General features: G+C 41.1%; 2 protein-coding genes across 2 annotated transcripts; one reads left to right on the top strand and one right to left on the bottom strand.

Annotated features, from left to right (window-relative positions):
• Nucleotides 1-3,078: 3,078 nt before the first annotated feature.
• ppp1r16a (protein phosphatase 1, regulatory subunit 16A) lies at nt 3,079-9,057 on the bottom strand (the record flags this gene model as incomplete). Its single annotated transcript, XM_083901596.1, has 10 exons — nt 3,079-3,621; nt 4,504-4,666; nt 4,761-4,890; nt 5,279-5,354; nt 5,446-5,571; nt 5,776-5,900; nt 6,050-6,153; nt 6,935-7,080; nt 8,294-8,364; nt 8,811-9,057. The coding sequence occupies 10 exons, from the start codon at nt 9,055-9,057 to the stop codon at nt 3,079-3,081; spliced, it is 1,731 nt and encodes a 576-aa protein (XP_083757722.1).
• An 11,640-nt stretch (nt 9,058-20,697) lies between these two features.
• On the top strand, nt 20,698-23,193 carry foxh1 (forkhead box H1; the record flags this gene model as incomplete). The annotated part of the gene is made up of 3 exons (XM_083902011.1): nt 20,698-21,189; nt 21,777-21,881; nt 22,222-23,193. 3 exons carry the CDS (start codon nt 20,698-20,700, stop codon nt 23,191-23,193), a joined length of 1,569 nt encoding a protein of 522 aa, XP_083758137.1.
• Between the last annotated feature and the right edge of the window lie 371 nt (nt 23,194-23,564).

The following is a 23,564-nucleotide window of genomic DNA, read 5'->3' as shown; positions in this document are numbered from 1 at the left end:
ATTGTTTTGAGAGGATATCTGAACTACTCTGGCAAAGAACGACATTTTAGGCTGTTAATAGCTTTCTGAGAGCATGTTTGTGAAAATGGCGCAATCACAAGGTTTTGGATGAAACAACACGGTGCATTGACGGTGGAGAATGTCACACTACTCTCTGCCACCATGAGGATGCTGAACTAGAAACCAGAAAATGGAATGATGTCACTCCAGAAAAGGTGCAGATTAAGTAAAATATGCAGAAAGACTATGAATAATAAAGACAGATTGTGGAAAGATGGATTTTTTTTGTGTGCTTTTTGTTTGAGGGAGTAAAAAAAAAACTTCCACTGTTTGCGAGGACAGTGAGTGAAAATAAACTTCTTGGACAAGGCTTAGGAATGACATTTGATACCACAAACTATAACAGTACATACAACCAAGTGACTCATGTGTGCCATGCAGTGTGGGTTTTGGTAGTATTACACAAGGAAAGTACTGCTCCATTAAGTCTACACATTAAATCACAGCTCAGTAAATCATAATCGCGTCTCTGTAGGGGGATGAGTGTTAAACTGACAGAATAATAATAAGTTGGTCTGAGTTGTGGGCTGACGCTTAGAACATGTCTGAACTCAAGGAGTGTCTGCTTTTAAACACACCCCAAGCACAACTGCTCCCAACGCCACATGTAACATATCTTGGCCGGTGCTATATGTCTTGACACGTGACAGCGTGTTTGTGTGCGTGTCACTCTCGTGGGTGCATCTTGAAAGAAAAACCATGGTAAGTCTGAGACGAAGGGCTCATGCCGCATTGCAACCTTTGTAATGTACTGTATGTACTGAGCGGTTTGCGCGTGGATCACATGCTGCACTGTGACACTCAAGAATTGCAGGCATTGGTTGAGTGGATGACGCAAGAGGAAGAGAGAAGGTCTGTGCACAAGCTCATATTACCACAAGTGTAAAGACATCTTAAACACCGTAAGTGAATAAAGAGTATAGTGACAGTCCGATAAATACCTGATCTACTTCTCTCGCTGATGACATTCTTTCCATCCTGGAACACAAAGACCACCTTATTCCCATGACACCTCATGATACTCCATGATATAAATTTCACATAAGAGCAATGGAACATTGTTTGTATTTCCCAAATAATAATAAATGGAAATAATTAAATTAACTAGCGATGCAGGATATTGGACTTTTTGCCGTTATGCAGATATATCTGAAGTGCTTAGGCTGATAACGGATACCGATATGTACTTCTTTCTTTTTGCAATTTATCGTGAAATTTGTCGTGAAATAAATACAATATTTTTCATACATGTGTAGCAGCAGATGTGGATATAAAATATCTTTTATCTAAAATATAATTGTGCAAAATAAATAAGCATAAAAAAAAGTACTAGCTGTATGGGGTGCTAGCACGGAAGTCAATGAGGTAGCGGCTTTTTTCAGCCTACTATTTTAGTCGTTAGTCATATCTGCAGATCTTGCCGTGTTTGCCAATATCAAATAATAAATTTTAAAGCCAATATCAGCCGATATTGTTGCGCTGTTATCGTGCCTTGGTTATCCCACATTCCACATTTCAAACTGCAGGATGCTCACGCCTTACTAAAACAATGAGATCGTAGAGCTAAGTTGCTGCGGCAGCCGTCAGCGTGATTTGGTGCTGGAAAGAAATAAGCGAATTGCTGCTTCCACTTTGGAGCCAGAAAATAATTTATCCAGTGCTAGCGCCTCCAGGAATAAGGTGGATAAAATCGCTGAAAACAAAAATGGACAACCATCAAAATGGAAGTTGCATCACACTTTCATTGCAGACATGATTTCCCTCCCTTCAAACAAATACTGTAACTCGGCACAGTGTCCAGATCCGTTAAATGGGACCACTTACATTTAGAAAAAAAAAGAAAAATAGAAACATATATTGTGAAAACATGAACAATTTTGTATTTGTCCAAACAATAAAAATTACCAACAAATCTGAAATGCAATAAGGAAATTGGAGTGCTCCAGCAGTGCATCAAGTTGGGAGTGTATGATTGACAGTTTCCTACTGTTGATCAAATCTGCCACAAGAGGGCACCACTGTGATAAATTATCATAACTATTACAAACCTCTCCACCATCTGTTAACACAATAATATCTTGCCCTCTCTTTAATTCTTTATAGACTTATATTATTCTTTTTTTTTTTTTTTTTTAAACAGTATAATTGTACACTGTGAGCAACGCTCGGCATCAGATAGAATAAATACTATGATTCCATTCAGAGGCTAGAAAAATAGAAATATAGAGGGAGATCTTTTGATTTACAAATTGATAAATAACTTATTGAAATTTAAGTTTTTCTTGTGCATTAGAAACTATAACTATTATAGCACATTTTCAGCCTAAGAAAATATAATAAAGCAAGAAAACAGTCATTCAGATTAGTTATGCAATTTCTGGAAACTACCATGACCAGAGTAGAACTCTGTGGAAATGCACTTGTTATATTCGGTACCTGTTTGATTCTTCATTCTGCCACCACTCAGTAAAGAAAACAGAACTTTAACCTCATTCATTCTTAATTTAAAACAAATCAATTCAACTTCATCCATATTTTCCTGGATTACTTAACTCTCACAACATTCTAAAGCTATTAAATGTTTCTATTTGTGTAGTTAAAGTAATGAGTGAACTGCAGAAAGACTGAGTAAAGCAGATTGTGGTTTGATTGCAAAACTAAAAGTTGTAATCCTCCTTCATGACACTAGATGGACACCTTGAGGCTCACATAAAGCACATCAGCTCACAGCCCTGATTAAGGAGCATGAGGGACTGCTGGGATTTTCAGTAAAGTGTATGCTGCATCATATTAATATTAATAATAAAAAAAGTATGATGTATGTATCAATCAGCACATCGTGTGGATTGCACTTTAGCTTCTGAAATGCAGTCAAACTATCACTGCAATGAGGCCTTAACTTTCTGTTTTCAGTGATTCATTTCATGTTTGTGAAATGTTTTTGCCACATTGAGGTGTAACATGCGCAACTACGCTACTTTGTAGGCAGTGTGCAGTGTGTACATATAGGAGTGTGCTCTACATGAGTCCGCAGCATGGTTCCTTGTTAGACTGCTCCTCGTCGGGAGCGCGTAGTTTTAGCAGCGGAGGATCTCCGCTGGCTGGGGTGAAATACACCTGGCTCGAGGAAGCCACAGGCTCTGTGTTTGTGCTGGGTGTCATTTCAAGCTCAGACGGGTTCTGGGTGGGCGTAACCTCAGCTGTTTCAGCAGAAGGCTCCTCCTCTAAGGCAGGAGGTAAGGGAGGTGGAGGGGCCGGGTATTTATTCAGCTTAGCGGCTGCACGCTGGCGTTTCAGGTCAGCCAAAGTGTGGTGGGATTTTTCTCTAGTCATACTGTCTGCCCCCTCGCCCTCTGCAGAACCAGACCCTAACCCAGCTCCAGACGCAGCGCTTAGCTGGTAGGAGGCGCTGCGATCCATGCGACCTCCACCACTCCACTGTTCTCCAGGCACAGACTCGGCCAGAGACACAGATGTTCCTCCATTACCTAGACTGGACGCTATTTTCCGGTCTGCAGCTTCCAGTTCCTCCAACCGTGATGCTGATGTCGTTCCAGCAACCTGAAACAGAACGGACAAAAAAACCTGCAGTTTAAAGGTGCATTATATAATAAATCTAAAGCAACTGGCTATAAAATCCTCCCAATATGTCACAGAGACTCAGGAATAATATTCATATAACATACTGAACTCACCAACAACAACAGTACAGCCAAAATATTCACATTAAAAAAAATCTTTTGCAGACCGCAAATCATGTTTATGTTTTGAAATCATGTTTTGGCATGTGGCGCCACCTACCGCTCATTGCAGTCAGTAGAGCTGCATAACAACCACGGGTTGCCAGTTACGTCTGAGCTACAATGGCAGAGAAAACGAAACCTAAAAGACCTCTGTATTTTGAATTTGAGTGTAGTAACCATTTTTGGCCACATTATTCTTGCTTTAAAGCTCTTGTTTGAAACTTTTGTCAACAAAACCTGCTCGTGTTACTTCTGTGCAGAGCAGTGAGTGAACAACACCAAAGACTAAAGGTATTTTTCTAATGATTTCTCAGCTGCTATGATCTAAAGCTCAACAACAAGCTGCTGGAAGTAAAAATAGATGAACTGAACTCCTGCAGTGAGTGACACACAGAGGCTGTCTGCGTGAGTCAGTAAAATAAGGATTTATAAGGAGTGCTTCTTTGTGTTTTTAGTCAAGGAGGTAGGCAGTGACATCAGATTTTTCCCCACTCTTCAGAAAAGTAGCCTGCAGAGCTTATGATTACATGGTTTTATTTTTCAATATATTAGAAATGAAAACTAACCCCCAAAACAGCAAAAGAATGACAAAAACACTGCTATGCTGAGAAACAAAGACAGAGTTGTCCAGTTTTAATGTAACGGACATTTATATATATTTAAAAGTTACACATTGTAGCTTGAGTCTGAGTCCACTCACCATGGCTGCATGCTGGTGAAGCTCATTGTCCGTCTGTCTGTCCTCATCGTCGTCCTGTGGCTCAGGCTGTCGGCCACGCTCCTGCCACACCATGGCTTCTTTGTGGTGCTCTCGTCGGTACAGACTTGAACGCTCGTTCACGCTAACACGCCGAACCACCTTACTGTACAAAAAAAACAAGAGAAGAATACATTACATACATTTCTAATTTAATAAATAATAATAATCTTTAACCTAAGAAAGTCTCAAACTCGCACCCTCTACTGCCGGTGCTAGAGGCTCGTCTTTGCAGTGTGCCCTTCTGACGGTCCTGGCTCTTCATGATGGCGTCATGTTTATGCTTTAGGTCCGTTAGCCTGGCTCTCACCTCCTCATCCACACACACATCTGAAAAAGGCAGCAACAACAATTAGTTATTAAGGATGTAACGGAGCGATTGACAAGAATGTGACTGGGGATTTATTGGCACAAATTGAATATTAAAACCATAATTGTGTTTGTATTAGTGTAGAATGACTGTAACATAAGGTTTTTTAGCCTTTTATATGTACTTTAGGCAACGGCCAAACACTGCCATGTTTCTATAGCAGCCCGAATGGACAAACTAGTCAAAGTGTGCATTTTAACTTTTGAAGCGAAATCTTCCTACACAAATGAGGAAGACTATCTTTTCTGATATGCACAAGGCACTGGAAAGAAAATTGTCACTAAATCTTTCACCCTGGACCTTAAAAAAATGGTTCTGGATGGATGTGTTTGGCATTTCTGTTCTTACCCAGTGGCGTTTCCTCCAGGACAGACTTGCTGTTCAGACTGGCTCCATGGGCGACCAGCAGCTCCACCATTTGAATCTATGGAATATATAAAACAACACTGCAATACAGTATAATACTAACAGGTCCAAAGATGGTGAAATTGTTGTGGTTTGCCTGCAGCACTCACTTGACCCCAGCAGGAGGCAGCATGTAGCGGTGTCCAGCCATCAGAGTCCTTCACCTCCACATTAACCCTGTTCTCAAGCAACAGCTCCGCCACAGATGTGTAGCCATTAGCAGATGCTATATGGAGCTGGGAGAGAGGTTCAATGTTGACCAAGAAATGCATTTTACAACTCGAGACTAATGTATTTCCGTTTAACTTAAGCTATATGCAAACATTATTATGACTGTTACCATTAACAGTTTATATTTTTCCACATTTTCTACTGTGAAAGCAATCTGCGACAACACAAATCTACACATTGTGTCCTCTGCACTTGTCCCTCTGTCTCACCAGTGTTGCTCCATTGTTGTCCTGAGTGTTTAAGTCTGCTTTGCTCTGGACCAGAGCCCGAATGTCAGCTAGCATGGCTGCTTCTTTAGCACCTCTGCATTCATCTATGCGGTCCTGAGTTATCCCTACACACACAAACACAAAAACACTAGTTAAAAATTGGATAACAATTTGAAAGAAATGTGTTCAAATTTAACCTTATCTTCGGTGATGTCTTAATAATTATTAGATAAAATCCTAAAATCATGCATAGTTCCACCATCAGTTCACTGACCCTGTTCAGCCATAACCATCTCCAGCAGCTCCAGGGTTGCCTCGTCCTCACAGAGGTCATAGGGCATGTTGCCATCCGCATTGACAGCCAGCAGGTCGGCCCCACTAGCAGCACGCATACACAAATATGCAAAAACAAATGGATTAGAGTACTGCAAAGTGACACAGTGACCTTGTTCAGATCTGGTAATAATTGGGTCTGAACAGTCTCAATACATCCTCAGATTTAAACACAGAATCCACAATCAGGGGTGGTTTGAAGACACAGGGCTACATTCTTGAGCTGCATCAGTACAATCCGTTCTCTTTCTTGCAGCCACCACCACAATAGTTACCATAATTATCACAGTTTCTAATGGTTTTAAATTCTTCCATGTTACAGTGGCGAGGATAAAGCTTTGATTTACTCAAGCTCATCAAGCTTTTCTCTCTTTCTACTTCACTCATGCATGAGTAGAGTCTGATTTGTCTGTCATGATGTCAGTGTTTATTTGAATAAAGGGCGAGACCACCAGATCTATGCGGTCACAGCAGACACATCCAGGACCTATTTTAATGCTAGGTGTGAATAGTTATATTTAGTTAATTTAACACTGAGGGTGGATGTTCATACCAGGCCTGAACAGGGCCAACGTGATGTATGAAGCCACTCAGGAGTTTTCATTCACTTGCAAACTGTAGTGAAATTCAAACTGCAGCAACATTTGCATTGTTTATGCAAAGTAGATACTCTGGTCAAGAAGGCTTTCTGTCTAGATCAAGATAACTACTGTATATCCATGAAGGGAGGGATCAAATGATCCTTATCATAATACAGTCCACAATATCAGCTTATCAATTTGTACATGATAGCATTCATACAAAACATAGTAAGCTTTAAACTTACGCCTGAATCAGGAGCTGCACTAGTCCCGTGTGTCCACAGGTGGCAGCGGCATGCAGCGGTGTCCACAACTCACTATCGCACGCATTCACGCAGGCACCAGCATCCAGCAGGCATTGCACGATCTCTACAAAGTCATCAATGCAGCACTGAGGGAAAACAGAAAATGTAGTGATTATATTATGTATGCATATGAATGCAACAGGGGGGGGAGAGACCAACAGGCAGAGAAAAGTATAGATTCTGTAGAAAAACACATGGAGAATGGAGATGTAGGCATCATTATTCATGCCAGCATACACAGTGGCTCCTGTAATCAGAAAAAATATAAAATTAGGATTTCTAGCCCAGCTCTTTGCTGTGCAAACACTTAGGTTTTCCATGGGGAAGAGTAGAGTCAACTGCTGTCATAAAGACGTCTCTGTGCTTGTATAAATGCCTCTCATGAGTCTGTAGTTGCATGTTTATGTGTTAAATGAGAGAGAGAAACGGGAACAGAGAGCGAAAAGAGGTCAGAAATCACAAAGGGTGCATTGTGATTTTAGATGATTGTGTTTCAAAGTCCAAAACATAATTTTACAATGGTTTCTTCAATATGGTTCAGTAACCAATTCCCTTTTCCAACCTCTGTCGCCCTCCTTCTAAAATGTAGGAATGAATCGGTGTGTTTATCATGTGTTATATCAGTGTGTAAACACAGATTAACATTCTGACAAAATAAAGACAAACAGTACGTGGTGAGAACAAAGCAGTGACTGCACACAACACAAACACAAACACATGTGCTGCGTAAAAGGTGACCTGCCTTAGGAGCAAACAAGTAAAAAAAAAAAAAAAAAAAAAAAACTATGCAGGCAACATTTGAGTTTGTATAAGACGATGAACATATGGGTACCTGTGCATAATGGTATTTAAAAGGTCATATTGAGGTTTACATGCTGAATTTGTGCTGAAGATGTGTAGGTGGCAATTGTGGTCATGACAACCAAAATGCCTTCTCTGAAGCTCAGATTTCCAGATGAGTAATGATGTCTTTCACGTCATATAATATACTCTGTACTGTGAAAATGCTATTTGCAGATTGATTGTGTGTTGTGGAAGTTTGTGTTAAATAAGAGCCTTAAATCAGCATTTGATCAAAGTCTGTGATGACTGGGGTGACAGCATGTGTGATCTGAACACGAAGACAGAAGAGAAGAATACGACTGTGATTCATCAGAAGAAGAGAGAGAATATGAGACATGAGAGTCCACAGCAGCACATAATGGTTAATGCAACACAATCCTCCAACTGTGACAGTCATGTAGTGAGGACTTGGATTTAGTGACCGCAGATGAGAAACCACAGTGTGTGTGTGTGTACCTGATGAAGGGCTGTCAGTCCATCTTCATTGACGAGATCTGGGCTAACACCAGTGTTAAGCAGTTGCCGCACTAGAAGAAGCACAACCACACACGGAGAAGAATTATGACCGGCCACCTGGGCAGAGTCCTTCACACATAAACATAACAATACATTACACATTTTCCACTTTAATTCGCTTTCATCCAGCCCCTGAAAACAAAATGCTTGGCTGTAAGATTAAGTTGGATTTATCCAATGTGAATTACGCAATTATCCCTTTTTCTTAATAGTGGGTTTTATAGGCATCACTTCATAAGTGCTTATAGCTCATAAAGGCCAATGGAAAGTCAATAAAAGTCAAATAAGACAAGTTCAGGGGTCAATATATCATGTCATATCATTCAAAATGAGACAACTTTCACATGGCATTATTTAAGTGAGCGAGTGATCGTCTGGTTTCTTGAAGACATGTTTGATTCATAATAATGTGCATTATTAAATAATTTTTATTGCATTAATTGCCATTTCTACCCACCCTCCTCCACATCATTGCGTGCAGCTGCATCTAGCAGGGTGATGGAGTTGGGGAATGTCACTTTGGTGGTGCGTGCCTTCTTCTTATCTGCTTTGGCTCTTGACCCTCGCGCCGCATCCTTCTCCATCTGCATCCATGATTTCAGCTGCTGAGTGCGACGCTTCTGGGCGTGCTTCAGGCGTTCTGTGGCGCTCAAGCGCCCAACCGTGGCCATCTCAGCCAGCAGCTCGCCGTGTTCTGCTGCCATGCCACAAACCAACACAGAAAATCTTCACAGTGCCTCAGGTTCCTTAGCCCGGTGTGTTCAGCTTAATCCACAATGGTATGAAATAAAAGTTTCTCCTCTGCGTCTACTTTCAAGCCAAAAAGGCTCTAGCCTTTGAGAAGGCACAAAAAGATGCTGCAAAAAATGTCATTACATTTAAGAAAACAGGCAGCAACAATGTCTGAGGAAGAATGAATCAAAACGACTTATCAGGTCACAGAGAGCACAGATATCTCCATGATTTCAAAAGTAAGCAACACATTAACTTGTTGCAATGTCTCTTTCGCATCTTCCACAACACCCTTTATCTTGCCAAAGAAAAAAGGTGAGACAAAAGGGACAAAAGCATCCAATCTGTGATTTGTGCACAACTGTCAGACCTCCGATCCATTTCAACTGTGGGATATTTGGCAGATGATCCCGCTGAGGATTAAAAAAAGAAAGAATAATCTCTTCAGATTGTATGCTCCATTTTGGTTCAATACATGAATCCACAAGGTTGGAAGATGGGACACAGTAAGGTTCACACAAGGTATATTTCAGGTAATGGTGAGTGACACTCTACATCAAAAGAGACTACTCCAAAATCAACATATCACTGCTGGTGCACTTTTTGTCCAGCCTTCAAAATGTCAGAGTAAGTTGTGATGGCTTCAGTGACTTGCTCAGTGATCCTGTTTCTGTCTGCAACTGTGGACAGAGAGAGAGAGAAGAAGAAACATCAGGAAAGGGGAAATACAAGTGCTGTGTTACAGCGCGCTGCTCTCCTAATCTTATCTTTAACTCCTGAGCTCCTTCCCCCTACTCCCTCCTTTCCCACTCCTCTCCCGAAGGAAACTTGAGACGCTGGGAGGCTTTTCATTAATGATTGACACACCTTGCTGCATGACACACACTTTGCTGCCACTGACATTTGCGCGAGGTGAAGCCGACGCAACTACGCTGCGGAAAAGTGTTACAATTAAGACTCTGTGACACGTTTCCGCGCAAGCACTAACCTTTGTCAGCAAGCTCACTCTCCGTTACCGTGTGTTAACTTCCCAGCCAAGTTATGTGGTTCAAACACACACATCCACCGCTCTTTCCAGGTAATTCATTTATTATTTAGTCCCGGGCTTGCGAGTGCTGAGAGAAAGGTCAACGAGAGGCACTCAGAGAGATAGAGAGTGAGTGACTGACAAGAGAGTACGGCAACAGTGCTGCTGCAGCTGTGGGAGGATGAGAGGTGAGGAGGCCATAGTTCAGCAGGAATCAGCTGATTAGATGGCAGACAGAAAGTGAATTATAATGACAACAAAGCAGTTATAAGGTTCCTACAATTCATGTATGTGTAGAGATAATCTAGTTAGAAAAGGCTGGTGCATTTTTTACTTTCTTAGTCAAGTCAAGATCTATTTTGTTAGATATGCAGCGGGTGTTTCCCAAAATGCATCACCATTGCATTGTAGTGTCTAGTATCTAAAAAGATAAAACTAGTCTTGCTGAAAGAAGGCTTTTACAACCAAGAAACCACATAAGTTCTTTGCCATCATAGAATATTTGTGGGTGAGATTTAGCTTTAGTCTCGAGGACAGCACCCTTCTCCATTGTTGTTTGGATTTGCCACGATACCGGTGCATGATCGTGCACATCCAAATGGGCAAAAATTGCGCATGGATTCCATTATGACAATTTTCACTCAAGGCACATGACCACATGTGACATTGAGTCAGCAACAAATTCCAGGAAGGAATCCATAATAGACTGCATTCAGCCTCTTGATTGACAAATGATAAAATCCTCTCAATCCTCGCCTTTGGATAAGGTCATGCTATTCTTTACCAACACAGGACCACAGGAACTACAATGTGAGGATTTCCTTACACTGAGGAAAACAATGCCATGTTGACTGGCAACTACACGGATCATTCATTCAAACAATACAAACACGATCATGCAAAGGACTGAGACACACAATAGAATGTAGGCAACTTATGTAGGCATATTTCTTTTTAAACATACCAGTGATCCATGAGGTGGCTGTCTTTGACTGTCCTCTTCCTACAGGAAAACGCAATAGTATCCAAAGACTGTGTCAAAAGAGAAAATCAAAAGGGACAATTAAGGCTAGGCCATACAGACTTAGCAGCCTGTTTCAGGTCAACCACAGTTAACAAATGAACAGTGTAACATGCTTTGTGGTATTTTAAAAGAGGCTTTAATGGGTCAAAGGATTGAGGAAACAAGGAAAATCCCTCCAGGAACTTAACTGTGGTATGATTCCAGGGACAATTTCAAAGATCAGTGGAATAAAGTAATCTATAAATTCACAATACATTTTTAATTAAGAATTTGTTCTGATAATATTGTATTACTCTGTTATTTTCAAATCAGATTAGATTTTAAGTGGAGTCATTTCAAAAGGGGGCCTTAGAAACAACTGATGCAGGTGCTCAACTACTCTATCTGTTGCTCTGTGTTTGGTTGTGTACATCTGAGCTTCCATGAAAAAGTTTTATTTTTATTTTGCATTGTTCATTATTTTTTTTGGCGAGAGACATTAACATTTTAGCAAAATGTAATCAAAACGAATCTTTGAGAGAAGTTAAAAACAAACCTCTTTCATCATTGGCCTTAAAATGACATGCAAATTTATTTCTGGCCAACGTTAAAAGCAACATGATACAGGACTGGACATATCATCCATCGCTGACGGCCGACACCATCCTTCCACACACACTAATTTAATTGACTCGGCTCACTGTAAAATAAATTATATTAATGTTTTACTAAAGCATTAAAATTATCAGCCACAGAAAAGAGTAGAAAAGAAAATGTTTTTGCCCCTCATTGAAGCTCCAGCCCAGAATTTATTTACATTCCTGACAAAGTGAATACCTCAGTCTTAAATGATTTTGATAGATAAGATATATTTCTTTTGTATATACCATCATTCTTGTGGCTGTTACGTGTTGACACACACACATGCAAACTCAACATTTCAGAGACTCATGCATTTACAGAGACAAATACACTTGCATGGGGAACAGGACAATGTTTCCTCATAAGAGGACTTGGCAGAGAGAGACAAAGCCAGACAACACAAATCTCAGCCAAAGTCAAACAGTGCAGTGCAGCGAGGGAGCGAAGCAGAGGCAGGAGTTTGGATGTGCAGTGTTTACTTTTGAACTTGATCTGTCCATAGATACAAAAGTGAAAGACATTGGTTCAAACCCTTATTTGCCGTCAGGTCCACACATTCACTCAAAGTGCAGGCTTTGCAGAATCGAATTAGAATTACTTAATTAGTAAAGATAAACAAAGGCTTAGTTATTTTTGCACACACGCTATTAGCGGTAGTGATTTTGCCCTTTGCATCTGCATTCTTATTACACACCAATAGTGAACAGTTGCGACACCTCCCGGGATTTGACGCTTTCTAAATATATTCAAGAAGATACATTCAAGATGGGGACTGGTTAAAAATATATAGTTCACAACGTCATAGACATTAGAGAAGCAGATAACAAAATAGGGTGCAGGTGTTTGTTTTCTGGGGTTGATATAGTTGGGCTATTCAGGGTTAAAAGTCATTCTGTCTGGCTGGTGAAGAAGTCTGACTGCACAGACTTTATCACAATATTATATCTATTTTTACATTATTCAATATTGATATATCAAAATCGATATTTCTGTAAGGCTGGTAGATATATCAACAATAACCTATAGCCCGATATACACTCTAAAATAAAATACGTTATTTATTTTGATATTTTATGTTAAATGAAGGATATTTCACCGTGTTAAAAACAAGGAAATTCCCTTCAAATATATTTAATTAAATATAATTTTGTCAATTCTATGTACTTTTTAATCAATGTATAATGTTTAATTTATACTATTAATCTATTCATGCAACAGCTTTTAAAACCAGGAAAAGTTATAGATGCAGATAGCTTATCATGATATGACGATATCCAAAATCTAAGGCAATATCTTGTCAATACCGTGTTCTGGACATTTGAGAAGTTCACTGAATGCAGTGTCTTTAGCCAATATTTCATCAGACTAGTTTTACCATGTGTAAATTTAGACTATGCACAATTGCAGAATGGGGAAATTGTTGGTATTTGTGTCTCTGAAACAGACGGAGACACAAATGACAGGAAAAGATGACGCGATGTCACTGACGTTGTAGAAACTGTGACATTGCAGTGCTTATACAACTAGAAATAAGATGGAAGATTTTCAATATAAAAATTACCCTGCATCAATCTGACATTTGTAGGCCGTTTGACTTTTTCCACCCACTGGCCAAACAGGAAGGGCTGTCTACAGCAGCTCAGGAACACAAACTTTCATTCAACAGCTGTAATGAATAGACCACTATGACAGACACATTTATACACATGCATATATTCATCAAGCGGGTGGTACCCCTATGAAGTAAGGGAACTCGTATGAAAACAACAGAGCACAGAGCCAACACTCCTACTCCACACCTTAAATCTGGCTGCATCAGGAAACAGTGGACAGCGCAACATGCAGCAATTTGTTTGTTTGCCATCACTGAATGACAGTGTTCGGCTGTTGTGTGTGACTACAGTACCAGCCCAAAGTGCTGATCATTGTGATCATGCAGGACCTTCTCATCCACCGAGAGAAACAATGCTGAGTCAATAAAGCCTGATTCAGGAATGATCCTGCCTGCAATTTATTTCTGCTACAAAACAGAGCTAAAGGGGTTGGTATTTGAATGTATTAGTTGTTGTCAAGACAAAACACATGATTTCAAGATATAAAGTTTGCCTGTGGGAAAACACAGTGGATGTTTTACTGTTTTCTGATGTTTCATAGACTAAATATTGAAAAGCTTTAATCAAGTTAGTGAACATCAACCGGAGTTGCAGACCTTGGGGGAAGTACAGAACACAGAGGTCTGCAAAAGAAAGAAAAGGGGGATGTACTTGAGAAGAAGTGGGCACATTAAGTCCTGTCATGTGTAAAGGTTTCAGCCGCTCCATGTAATCACTCAGAAATCTCAGTAATGCTCAGAGAAGCCATGAAAAGAAACAGTGTTTGTGCAGGAAGAGTAGTGGAGGCAGAGATTCTGATGCATTTAAAAATGCAATTACCTATGAAGACCAACACAATAGAAGTTGTCATTTTTCTGGAGGGCAGGATATGGAATGAGAGGGCGAGAGATGCAGAAGAAAGAATGTGAAGGCAAGCGAAAAGACTATGAGAAGGAGGAAGGATGGGGAGGAGACAGAAAGACTGAAAACCACTCAAACTGCTCCTATAAGCAGGAAGTAGACACAGAGGTGGGGAGAGAAAAACAGCGATAAAAAAGTCTCCACAGGAGGAGATTATGTATGTGACATTCACCTGTAGAATCTCTCACATTTACACATACAGACACGGTTGCCTCAGACAGAACAGACAGAATAAGAAGGCGTGTATAAGGGAAAAGAGTGCAACAGGAAGCTAAACACAATTTGACCTTTAAATAACTGCTTTGTCTGACCATGAAGGGAAACAATGAAAATACCTTTCATAGTAAATATCTCAATGTTACGTTTTTGTCCTTCTACAGTACCAGAGAATGTTATCCTTAAGTTGAGACAGTAGAATTGAGTTAATGTCAGTCAGTGTGCTTGCGTGTGTGCACACCCATGACTTGAGGACATAAATCTGTTTGTACAGTCACATTATGAACGTCTGGTATCAAAGATTATAAGCTACTCTTGGCCTACATTGAAAGTCCTGCTAATATTTGACCATGCGTGCTGAGGAAAGGCTTTTGAGAAGGTACTTTGACCATAGGAGTCATTATGTTCGAGCAACACAGCAAAGCTGTGGCTGAACAATAAATGTATTTTAGGTCATGAAGTTCATGATATAGTATGTGTTAATGTAAGATAGTTGGTGGACTATAGCATATCCACTAAACCCTATAGTGATCATCTGACACATTATAATTATTATAATACACTATAATTCTTAGAGATACTCATTATTTTTATTATTATTTTATTTTATTTTTTTAAACGAGCACCTCCTTCTGTATTTTCCTTGGAATAATGTGACCAAAAGGTGTTTGATAAATAAAAATAATAAGAGAAAATCTTGTAATATATATTAATCTGACTGGAGCTATTCAGATGTTTGAGTTTATGATTAATTTTCTGATAAAGAAAATGCTTAATTGGTCTAATAACTGAATAATACTATTGTTTGAATGTGACTACCATGTGTCACAGAGGAGTTGAGGTAAGTCGCAGAATAAGAAAAAATTGAGTTCCATTTAGCATCCTGTTTTATGAATGAATGAATGAATGAATGAATCGTTTATTTCGGGCATGACAAGTAATCAACATCTGCATACATCATCATTTATATTCATACACATGACCGAAAGGGACAGCGGGAGAAGCAAAGCTTATCTAGTCCCGCCCCCATTACCCATACAATTTTATTACTTTTTTTTTTTTTTTTTTTTTTTTTTTTCTCTTTTCCATGTTAACTTTCGACATTTTGGACGTCGCAGCAACAATAGCATAAGGCTGCAGTTCATCTCAAGGCAGTCAACAGACTACATGCACGGCCGTACATGTGTCCCTGTCGAACCATCACGAGCGATCACAGTCTCAAGTTGTTGCCTCGGTTCCGCCGATTTATTCATCCCTCTCTCGCATAGCTCTCACCGCGCTTAGTTTCACCAGCTCATCTCGTTTGGCTGCATCCACTCCCATCTGTACCACGCAGTCTCGAGATTTAAGATATATACTGGGGCTAACTCACATATTACTGGCATGCACTCCATAGATTTAATATAGAATGTGAATAATGTAATACACTCACTGGCCTCTTGAAAAGTTATTATGTGTATCTAATAAAGTGTCTGATGTGGTGTTCTGCTACTGTAGGCCATCTACTTCAAAGTTTGCCATGCTGTGTGTTCAGTGAAAGTCAACTTGCTCTTTGAGTAACTATTTGAGTTGTCTGACCATTCTCCTCTGACCTCTGGCACCAACAAGACATTTTTGACCACAGAACTGACTCTCTATTTTGGACCATGTTCTGTAAAACCTAGAGCTAGTTGTGGAAGAAATACTCCCACTATCAGATCTGGCACCAACAAACATTCCATGTTCAAAAATCACATTTGGTCTCCATTCTGATGCTCAGTTTGAACTGTAACAAGCATTCTTGACCACGATACACCGAGTTGCTACCATGTGAATGAGTGACTGTGAGTAGCAGTTGAACGTGTGTACCTAATAAAGTGGCATGTCACTGATTACAAGACTACATGGACATGAAACAGTTACAGGGCAGCAACAGGAAGAGCTGAGTGTTTCTCACAATGTGCAGTAGCTCCCATAGACATACCACCATGACCCCGGGAATTACTAATGTTGTTATGTATAATAATATATCATATTGCTCAATTAAATAATGTTTTATTGTCTACTTGTATGTTTGCAATAAAGTTAAATCTAATTTCATCTAATTTTAAGTGGTAGGAGTAATTTATCATTGTTACTGCTTTCCCAGTACTACTAATACCACTATAGTTGTTTATATTGTTGGTCCCACGGCTTGAGGATTAACTGTGGACAGCAGATAAGCTAACTTACCTAGCGGTCCGAAGGCAGGCTCAACAGGCGGCTATATAGTCTTGACAGGTAACGTAAGCAGCTCGTTTAAGCTGCATGACTCCATTCATTCAGCCAGGAAGCAGAAAATGTCCCCGGTTTGGGTGACTTTGTCAAAACGAGGCAAGTTTTAAACTTGGCAACACCTGTTGAGCTGCGACATTGTCGCTAACACCGACAACATGTCATGCTAACGCCACTTTAGCCTCAGGTTAGCTTACCTGCCAGTCGCAGTGGCGTTTTTTAAGTGTATTAAATGTATGTGTCGTTTGAGTCTAATTGACAGACAAAATGTGACCGAAAACTGACGGAGAGTCGTACGGAACAGAGCGAAAAGTGATAGAAAACAATGACGTGACAAACGTCTTACCTGGAGATGCGACTGTCATCGGGAACTCCGGGCTGTGACACTGGACCTGCAGCTGGTCCGACTCCTGCTCTCGAGGGAGGGAGGGAAAGAAAGCTTCACCATAACAACCGGACAGTCGCCCTTTCTCTGTCACACGACACATGCTCCACTAGGGGGCGACAGAGTCCAAGAAATGTAGGTTCAAGCTCCAATGACAACAGTTGTACAAACAACATGAATCTAAAAAATAAAATATTGCAAGTTTCAATAACTTAAATAAATAATTGTCTTTCACGGTTTTTAATTTTATATGACATATTACGTTCAATATATTCACATTGTTCATAGATAAATACGCCACATTGTGAGTCCCTGCACACTTAACTAATGGATCAAACACAAAATAACTGTGGCTGATGGTTGATCTTTGATTAAACTGGGAATGGTGTCAAATCCAGCACCACCACCACCAGTATCACAACTGAGGCACATACAAAAGTGCTCCAGGCTTTCTCTTTTTAAAAATAAAGCTGAAAGCAAACAATGTTCCTGCACCTGTAGGCGTGTGTCACAGTTAATCTCCGTTGTGAATCTGGTTTGACAGTCTCTGTTCACAATAAGTGGCTTGGGTGGCTTTCCTTTTCGAACGGTTATTTAATCCATCTCTTACTATTACCATTCCTGGTCCTTCCCAATAACATACAATATCATCTATCTATCTATCTATCTATCTATCTATCTATCTATCTATCTATCTATCTATCTATCTATCTATCTATCTATCTATCTATCTATCTATCTATCTATCTATCTATCTATCTATCTATCTATCTATCTATCTATCTATCTATCTATACTAAATGTTTATTAATGTTTGGGCACCATAACCATAATAATCATAAGAAAATGACAATATAAAAAACACATTAAAAGCAAAGTTGACCACATATAATAATAAAAAAAGGAAAACATGTATTCTCACTGTCCTGTAGTGGCATCAAGCTAAAGACTAATTTGTGACAATTTATGTAAATACATTTAGTAAACACTATTTATCTATTAGGAGTGGGAATCGCCAGAGACACCACAATATGATATTATGAGTATTTGCTAAATCAAATATTACGATAAACTGACACAACAGTCCATATGTCTGTCTATATATCGTTTAAAACTGAATGATATTTGTTGTTTGGGGCCACATTACCATACTAGTCACAACAAAACAAGCACATTAAAAGCAAAGATGACCAAAAAAAAGGATATAAATAATAAAACATGGAATCTCCAATTTGTGCACATCTTTGAGACATCTGCATCCACTTCATAAATTGCCCATCATCCTTGTTAAACAAACACTTAAGAAGCAATGGCAGCAGCACACACACACATACACACACAAACACCCTCTCACTTTCTCTTTCTCTCACAAACACACTCAACTTCTTTTCTCCTTCTTAGTATCGGGAAAACATTCCAGGGCAGCTTTTGGAGGGGGGGGGGGATTTGTCCAAACACAATCAGCCTGTGTGGACAGCCTTGTCCTGGATGTTCTCCTATTCATTTGGTTGTCTATTCTTCCCATGGATGTCTCACTCTAATCCAGGCAAAACCTATTAAGCAGCACTCCAGCCGACAGGAAGAGATAGATTGACTGCTTAAATCAGCCTGTTGAGGGTGAGAAGTCATGCAGATTTAGTAGATGGAGACATTGTGCATGACAGGGGTTCGTCTCTACATGTCTGGTTTCTATCTCAAGGGGTGAACAACACTTTCTACAGTACAAGAATCATATTGTTATGATTTATGAAAATTATTTGGAGAACTGCTACTATTTGGGTGACTTGTTTGAGTGAAACCACTAGAGGGGGACAAACGATATGACTGTGCAAAACTGTGTGCCAACCAGAGCCTCTCTTCCTCTTCACTCGTGCAATTTCCAGCAGGTGAAGGAGGTTTGCTGCTCACCATGAAAGTCATCTGGCACAGGGGAAAAAACACACTCAAACATTTTGTGCATGACTGCAGATCGTTGCCAGAGCTGCAAGTGCATGTGGTAAGTTCTGTGAATTAAGAGAAGAAGAAAAAGGGGGTATTCGACATTTTCAGTGCATCAGTTGCAATCACCTGATGAGCAAAATCCACCAGCTGACAGGAGAGTATCTAGTGTGAAAGAAAGAGACACATTTGATTCAAGATAGTTCAGTTTCTTTATCTTGGCAGATGTGGTACCTCAAGCTGAACACGCACAAACCATAATAACATCAAGAGGTCAGTGTCATTTGCACGATACAGAAAGTTGTTGGTTGTTGATTCTCATGTTAGTTTTTGTTTGGGAGATATTGTGAGGGTGTTTCCCAGCAGTTGCTGGTAGTGATGGTGGTCATGGTGGTAGTGGGGGGGGGGGCATGATTGCTCCTGTTTAAGGTGTGAATGTCCTGCCTTATACAACACTTTGCAGCTTGTAAGCGCCAGAAAGCGCACAAATGGTGTTGAATAGACCCTGTATTTCGTCACATGCAAAACAGCATCTCTGGGAAGGGGGGGACAGTCTCCATGCCAGCTCCACAATGGGTTTGTGTCTAATCCAACTTGTTTTCACTGTCTTGCTGGGAAGCAAGGGTCCGCACATTAGCACTGCGTTAACCTGAACAAAAGACGTGCATTCCCGAAACTTAGTCCTTCGACACTGAATTGCAATCCTGCAAAGTCCCAGAGGGGAATCCTACTGTGCGCACAGCACTGCGCGCTCTCACTGCTCCAAAATTACGGCTCCGAATTCTTTATTCTGTGTCCGCGCTGACCAATTCCAATGTGTGAGATGTCCTCAGGGTAGAAAAGTCAAGACATGAATGATTTCTGCTTCTGAAATGAGATGATACAGATACTCGGAAGCTGTGGATTTCTCACAGTCTGCAATACGTTCCAGATCATTTTATTATTTTGATTCGGTCCATTATTCTTCTGACAAATCCTCATCTTTCACTTTGTTTATTAGCTCCTCCGCGTGTATATTGCGTGCCAAAAATTGTTGATTGCATGCAACTTCAATCGGGATGAATTCTCTCAAGTATCCCACCAGCACCCCGCCCCCTCGAGTTTTACCCACGCTTTCAGTATCATTAATACGACCTGCAGTTTATGAAGTGCACTTTTTATGGGCAGAGTAAAATCAAACATTGTTTGAAAATACTTTGTTTGACTCAAAATGTATTAATTTACCACAAGTTACCACTGTGTTTTACCACAGCGTCTGTGCGTAAATCTTGGCACTGTTTCCAAAGCAAACTGGGACCCTCAGAATGTGTTGTAAATTGTATGTTGATATCACCTAAAGGGTTATTTACAGGTTTACTGTCTCTTCTCTCGACTGTGCCCTCAACAACCCCCCCTCCAGCCACCACCCCCGCCCCCCAGGCGATCACTCATTCTGCTCTCAGATAACGCGTCATTCTCTCCTCGATTACGCAGCGGGATTTACATGAAACTGTTAATTGTTTGCTCTTCAAATAGAGTCAGCCTGGAGCCAGCAGTCTGCCAGAAGTTAAGGACCGGCTCTTTGGCCTCCCTCCCCCCTCTCTCCGTGCTCCTGTCCGAACTACACTGGCCGATTTTCCCCCTGGGCTGATCAGCATGACAAAGCACTGGCCGGAGCACAGTCTCTTGGCACCACCCGCTCTGTCCCACACCGGAGAACACTACGACCATCAACTTGACTTACACAGACATGGGCAGAAGACTTTTCTCTCCGCCGGAGTAACGTGGAACTCTCCGGCCCATCACTGGTCTCGTTCTCCAGCTCAGACGGTTCCTCAGCAGCAGCAGCAGCAGCAGCAGCCGCGCATGGAGAAGCACACAGCGCGCCCCGAACACTTCACCGGTGCCAAGCCATTTATGGATAAAGCCGCAGCACCGCGCGCACCGTTCCCGAGCAGACTACAGGACGCCAGCATCAAACATGAACCTGTGAATCGGGATTCGTGGATCAACGAAAATAAGAAAAGTAAGAGCAACGATGGGAAGAAGAAGAACTATCAGCGGTATCCAAAACCACCATACTCGTATCTTGCCATGATTGCTATGGTCATCCAAAGGTCGCCGGAGAAGAAACTGACATTGTCTGAGGTAATTAAGAATATAAGTTTGTGAATACAACTGAGTATTTATGTGTTTTAGTCACGATACTTTTATCCTGACGCATGTCACCTCTGAAGTATTTATTATTGTTGAAAATCACTCAAATTCTCAAGAATCCACTGCGTTTTCATCTGGAAATGACGTCCACATATATTTTTATTTACTCTATAATCAACGCATGGCCAGATGGCCAAACTTTGCAGTTTTACAGAGTGACACAAACCAGCCACCTCTGGGTGACACTTGAGTGACTCTCATTCCTGCCATTCTTGGTTTGGCTTTGATAAGGTGAAACCAGACACTGATCTGTAAAAGGAAAGTGATAAGATAGTGAATCATGTTTGAGTTGCTCTAACAGGATCTTTATCACATTAATCTGCCCATTTAAAAACAGCTATAATCCACACCTTTTTGATTTTAATTACTAAAAAAACAGTCCACGGAAGTGTACAGCAGTAGTTTTTGGCCTCCACATCTTCAGTAAATATCTGTTCGTACTCCAAGTGAACCCACAATGAATGAAGTTAATGTATAGAAGTTATCTGTGCTCATGTTCGTCTCTTTTTATTTTGCAGATCCTGAAGGAGATCAGTACCCTCTTCCCATTTTTCAAAGGAAACTACAAGGGCTGGCGGGATTCAGTGCGACACAACCTCTCATCGTACGACTGCTTTGTGAAGGTTTGTGTGATGAAACTTAAAAAAATAACTCCCAATGTGTCAGATCAATGAATATTGAACTTAAATGTCTTTCACAACAAATGGCTCTCTGACAACTGAGAAGTTTACTTGTTAGGAGATTTAAAAAAAATAAGGGGCCTTGAGCCTTGTTTGCTTCTGTTTTTTGAATTTTCTTTATCCTTCTGCTCTTACAAAATAGTTACATTTTTAATTTTAAAATGTGAAATAATCATTTTGAGTATGAACTTTACGTATTTGAAGAAATACATTTCTCTCTGTAATGGGTTAAAAACTGCCATTAGGAAAAGTGTTTGAACTCTGATTCTCCTGCTACCTGTAGGTGCTGAAGGACCCAGGTAAGCCTCAGGGCAAAGGCAATTTCTGGGCAGTGGAGCTGAGCCGTGTTCCTCTGGAACTCCTCAAGAGGCAGAACACGGCCGTGTCGCGTCAGGATGAGACAATCTTTGCCCAGGACCTGGCTCCATACATCTTACAAGGATGCAAGCCAGAATCTGAGCCGACCCCTGACCCCGTGACCTCCCTCCTTCCCATGCGTGCCGGAAACCCTTCCCTGCCGCAGGAGGACTTGTACCGACCTAAGCTGGACTCATCCTTTGCCATCGACTCCCTGCTACACAGCCTCCGACCGACGAGTGCATCCGGGGACGTGGACGTGTCTTCCAGGGAGTGCTGGGGTGAAGTGGAGCACCCTCGGCCCTCTCCTCCTCTGCGGCCACGCTACATGTCTTCTGCCCGTAGTGCCTCTGCCAGCTCTGCCAGCCCAGCTTCTACCTCCTCTTCTTCCTCTGATGAAGAATGGAAGGGGGTGTCCCTGTCTGGGAAGCGTGTTCCCCCAGATGGCGAAGCAGGGTCTGATGGGTATGAGGATTATCGACCACCACTGCACAAATCAGCCAGACGGGAGAATTCCGCACCGCCATGGGAGCTCCCTACCTCCTACGCCAAATATGCTCCCCCCAATGCTGTTGCCCCACCCAGCATGAGGTTCAACGGCGGTCCTATCATGCCACTGCACGGTGGACTTCCCCTTTATAACTATGGCAGCTCTCCTGTCGCTCCTGGTCACTTCTTAGGGCACACATATTGGCCTATTCTCCCCAGTGGACGGGTTTCAGTCCAAGCCCCTCCCCTCATCATGGACCTTGACAATATGTTGCAGTCGGTGCCTCCAAACAAGAGCGTTTTCGACGTCCTGGTACCAGCCAATCCGAACTCTCACGCGCACCATCAACCGCCAAGTCAGTACGCCCTGCAGAACGGGCCTCCGTTAAACCGTTACCCTCAGTACTGACTGAAAGACACAGGGTCACAAACAAAAGACACAATCTGTCACACGGACGCCAAACCACAATGATGCAGGGAGTGAGGTTCAATCAAGATAGAGAGCGACACTGTGTTATCTGCTGCAACCGAGTCTCACTCATTTCCTCCAGCTGAAGAGAAGAGTATATGCAAAAGTCCTCTCAACTGCAGACAGTGCTGTTGACGGATTTATGTTTTTTTAGAAGATGAAAACCTGTGATTTACATATATATATATTTTTTAAAGCTCAGGCGTTTTTCAGAACCAACTTCAACAAAAAACATCTACCTCAGTTCTCTTTGCACTGCACTCAATCTAGACTGCTTACATTCCTTCCCTTTCATTTTGGTGTTAACTTAA

The sequence above is a fragment of the Microchirus variegatus genome, assembly GCF_963457635.1.
Source record: "Microchirus variegatus genome assembly, chromosome: 15".
Taxonomy (NCBI): Eukaryota; Metazoa; Chordata; class Actinopteri; order Pleuronectiformes; family Soleidae; genus Microchirus; species Microchirus variegatus.
This window is presented reverse-complemented; position numbering and strand designations above follow the sequence as displayed.